Raw genomic sequence first — 4,847 nt, 5'->3', positions numbered from 1 at the left:
CCCAAAACGGGTTCCACATTTATCAAAAATAAACCATCCGACAAGTAACCCTTGCCAACAAATGTACCAGTCTGAGTAATCACAACTTTATTACATTTAAAAGAAAGTTCAAAGCCATTTTTAACTAAATAGCTTCCACTTATAATATTTCTATGAATAGAAGGAACATGATGCACTCTAGTGAGGGTCAGAACACACCCAGAAGCAAACTTCAGGTCCACGTTTCCAATTCCTAGCACTTGAGCAGCACTTGCATTCCCCATCCTCACTGTCACTCCATGACACTGTTGATAAGATACAAAGAGAGTAATATCAGCACAAATATGCACATTAGCTCCTGTATCAATCAACCATTCATGAGACAGATTAGCGGAAAACAGTTCAGGGTTGTAGGCAACATACCCGTCATTGGTTTCAGAGGCAACAACCTCACCAACAACCATGTTAGCCACAGGCCCACTCGTGGTTCCAAGCACAGTATTAGCCTGAGCTACCACACCAGCTTTCTTAGCTTTCTTCATGGGACAGTCCTTGCTCCAATGACCAACCTGTCCACAAGACCAACATGGCTTGTTTGCCTTTGGTTTCTTAGCCTTGTTCTTGTCTTCTTAGGTTTATCCTTCTTAGTGACAGATTTCCTTTTCTGTCCTACTGTTACTACGTTCACCTTCGAACTACTCCCATGCTCAGCAGGCATCACATGTCCTTGTTTGGACTTGTGCTGCTCCTGCACAGAGATGTCCAACATCAGATTAGTCCAAGTGATCTCTCCTTTTTGTCTTTTCAGGGAGAGAGCAAACTCTTCCCAAGACTTTGGGAGTTTTTCAATCACGGACATAACCTGAAACTTTTCAGGCAGGTCCATTCCGGACTCCTTCAAAGCATGCACCAACATCTCAAATTCATGCACATGTTCCGTCATGGATTTTCCATCCACCAGCTTGAAATCAAGAAACCTCGCCACACTATACTTCGCAAGACCTTGAGAATCAGTATTGTGGGTTTGGTCCAGCTTCTCCCACAAAAGCTTAGCAGTATAGGCATCCGATGAATATACATCGAATAGAGTGTTCGCTAACGCTGCCAAAATAGCAGCCCTAGCCACCCCATCCTTTTCAGCCCACAAAGCATAAACCTTTGCAGCATAAACCTTTGCAGAATCAGCCTTCTCTTGATCCACAACAGGAGGATCATACTGCACCACTGGCCATAAGCCCTTAACCGTTAACCAGAGCTTCATCTTTTTCTGCCAACGAGAAAAGGAAGCCCCCCCACTGAATTTATCAGGCATGCCCGATAAATCAATAGGCTGAGGGAAACGGTACGTAGCCCAATCAATGGCAGCAGTACCACCAGAACCAGAACTAGAAGCACCAACAACAGTCATAGGAGTTCCAGTTTCGTTAACCATCTTGCTAATAACTATATAACACAAATTATAGTTTCAAGATTGTTGGAAATATTAAACTATTAGCGCAACAATGAGGCAGTTATATATCAGGAATTAACAAGAACAGGCAAGGCACCAAATAACGAAACAATACACGAAGGCAAAACAAAAATATAATCAGTACCTTAAATTGACAAGAAAAGACAGAAATCACTTAGCTTGCGAAGCTTTATCAAATACTGATCAAAATCAGAATAACAGCTGAGTCGCCTAGCCCTTGAAAAGCCTAGATTGTTCTTGAAACGATAATTTCCCCACTTACGCTGTGTTGGGTTGCAGCAATATCGCCTCCAGGATAAAACAGCTCAGATCAACTCGTTCACAGATACGCAATTGATCAACAGTGACCTGACCTCAGTTCGCCCAGAAAACCTATGCAATCTGTTCTGTATGTATTTTTGCAGAGAGAAAAATAGAGAAGAGTAGCAGCTAGGGTTTTTATCTTTTTGTTATCAGTATATCTCACAAAACGTTTTGATTCCGTATATAATACAAAATAAAATGTAACTGAAGATATGGCATTAATTACAATAAATATTCTGACTTAAATCGTTTTATTTTAATTGAATATATATCAGTACATTCACCACTCAGGGGCACGTACATACACCACTCAGGGGCACGTACATTCATATTAAAATAATATTATAAGTCAGGATTTATTTAATTAAAACAGCGGTAAAATCCCTCGCCCAGGTCGCCTCGCGTACGCGAGAGGCCGAGACATTCGCCCAAATCGCCCTTCGACCCGACCCGACCCGAGGCGTGGCGGGGCGGGTCGGCGGCGCGCGTGTGTGTGCGCGCGAGGCGCTCACTACAACCTTGCCCACCCACATGCCTTAGTAGTTCAACACTACACTTGCAAATGTACTATATAAAGCCACCAACCTCACTTTCCAATATCAATGAGGGACTAACCCACATAACATATTTTACCACTTTCAAGCTACTAACTTCAACTCAATTTATTTATGGATTACACTAAGAAAATGTCTTAGATCCAAACATGAAAGTTTAAGTCCTCATTACAAGAACAACCTCCAACAATTAGATTAAGGTAATTCCATCAAGAACCCATATAAAATGAGTCTTAAACTTACCATTTTCTAACAGTAAAAGCCAGCATAGAACTACTCCCACCCACCTAAATCTTTCCCCGATCAACTCTCACACCTCCCCTACCTTCCGTGATCAGAGCTTCCCCGCCCAAGCCCAGATCTCACGGCTTCGCTGGTAGGTGCATTCCTGACGATCTCATCGAATAAAATAAAAGAGGAAGATAAACTTGTTTCACGCTGAACATATACACACAATACATCATCTCCCCAGAGCCACCTTTCATCTCCCCCGTCATCTTATCACCGTCCGTTCCCCGTCATCACCACCTCCGTCCATTCTCCGTCATCACTACATCCGACTTTTCCCTTCCCTTCCCTTAATCTTTTTTCAACGACCTCTCTCTTAATCTCTTGAATGAATAGAGCTCAGTCGTGGATTTTAGTGTTGTTAAAACTTGATATAGTTATAAAAATCGATGATTTCCGCTATACAAATTAGTTATATTTGTTTTATAAATTAGTGATATTCGCTTTACAAATTAGTGATATTAGATTTAAAAATAGTGATTTGTGTTGCTGGAATTGGTGATTTCTATGTCTTCTCTCATGACTAGATCTCAGAATATTTGCCACGTAAATTCTCAGGCATAGAAGATCGGAGAGGGTGAGTTTGTGTTAATTAATAATCATTTTGTATGTATATGTTGTTTATAGTCTTGTATGTACATACTGCGTAAATCTAGAGAAGCGGTAACATTAGGTGAGCGGCAGAAGTTAGAAATGTGGGCTGGGTTGGTTAAAAAAAGTGGGCTGGGCCACAGGTTTTTAGTTTTTAGATTTAGGTGGTTTGTAGTTGAATAGGACTATATATATATATATATATATATATATATATATATATATATATATATATATATATATATATATATATATAGGGGGAGGTTCAAAAGAGACCAGGGCTTAAGAGGAGAACCGAGAGACCATAAATCTGACCATCCATTATCATTTGATCCTATGGCCTAAATTATATACACATTAATCAGTATTTATACTATCTAGTGCTACAAGGATAGTATATGTAAAGCAAAAGTATAAATTATGTATACATACATCATATTAATTCAATCATTTATTTCCATATACAAAACGATTGCATTAAATATTGTCTACACATTTAATACTGGACTTTTATATATTTCCGTAATCAAGTTATTTCAATAAATTCATGTATCTATATTTCCATATTCAAGTTATATCAATTATCTTGCACAATATATTATTTAATTAGTATCCATATTTACTTCTTAAATAATTTATTTCTATTTTTCATAACCAAGTTCATCAGCTATACAGTTGGAGACAATCAAATTCGGACCCCATCACTTTAAGAATCTAACGTATTTTGTGAACTTCGCATAGATCTCTTAGGCCTAGTTATGTATTTAATGTTTTATAAAAATTATTATAGTTTAGATCTAGTATGTGTTCTATCAAGTGATCTATTAATATAAAATAAATAATTTTTTAAGGGTTAGTTTGTACTCAAGTTTATTATATCTTGTCACCTTCACCCACGTATCAATTAACAATGAGAAAATTTTATTGTGTTTCCAATGAACACCTTAAAGATTCTTGTTAAAAAAGTTAATAGATTAATATTCAAAAATTATAATTTAGCCAATAAATATATTATAATTGTAACAAAAAATGAGATTTTTTTCTTTAAACCATAATAGTAATAAATACAACAGATTTTACACATATTACTAGTAGAAACTTGTAAGTATTCATTATAGTTTTATTATTTTTTTTAGATATAAATATGTAATTATTCTTATCGACTTGATGAACAAGTAATGGAATCTCTTTTATTGTGTTCAATCTTTAATAGCAACTTTTTAAATCCTTAAGAGAATTTCAGGCAGAGAATTGAAAAAATTGCTCTTAATAATTTAATGTTTTAATTTATATGGGGATTTTAAAAGATGTTCATGATATATAATAAAACACTTTAGAGAATATATTGAATGTTAATATTAAGATTCTCTTAAGTGTTTATCAGCAAAAAAAAAATAAGATTCCAATAAAATTTATGCTAAATATTTTAATTTAGATTTTACACTAATGCATTAGTTAGAAGAATCTTAATAAATATATGACTTACAATAAATTATATCAAAAATTTATTATTATTATTTGCTTTAAAAATTAAATAAAATTATTATTACATGAATCAATTAATGCATCAATTAGAAGAATCTTAATATAATATTAATATCCTTTTAAGTGTTTATCAATTTAAATTATTATTTTTAAGAACTTACGAGACTCAATAGTAG

General features: G+C 35.3%; 1 protein-coding gene across 1 annotated transcript; it reads right to left on the bottom strand.

Moving 5' to 3' along the window:
• Positions 1–517: 517 nt before the first annotated feature.
• LOC135151057 (uncharacterized) lies at positions 518–1,411 on the bottom strand. Its single transcript, XM_064088562.1, has one exon. The coding sequence runs from the start codon at positions 1,409–1,411 to the stop codon at positions 518–520; it is 894 nt and encodes a 297-aa protein (XP_063944632.1).
• Between the last annotated feature and the right edge of the window lie 3,436 nt (positions 1,412–4,847).

The sequence above is a fragment of the Daucus carota genome, chromosome 1, assembly GCF_001625215.2.
Source record: "Daucus carota subsp. sativus chromosome 1, DH1 v3.0, whole genome shotgun sequence".
Classification (NCBI taxonomy): Eukaryota; Viridiplantae; Streptophyta; class Magnoliopsida; order Apiales; family Apiaceae; genus Daucus; species Daucus carota.
The sequence above is the reverse complement of the archived record's forward strand: the minus strand, read 5'-3'. Positions and strand labels throughout refer to the sequence as shown.

Excerpts from the sequence above, each read along its gene's own strand:
- LOC135151057 (XM_064088562.1), bottom strand. The coding sequence starts at position 1,411 with ATGGTTAACGAAACTGGAACTCCTATGACTGTTGTTGGTGCTTCTAGT.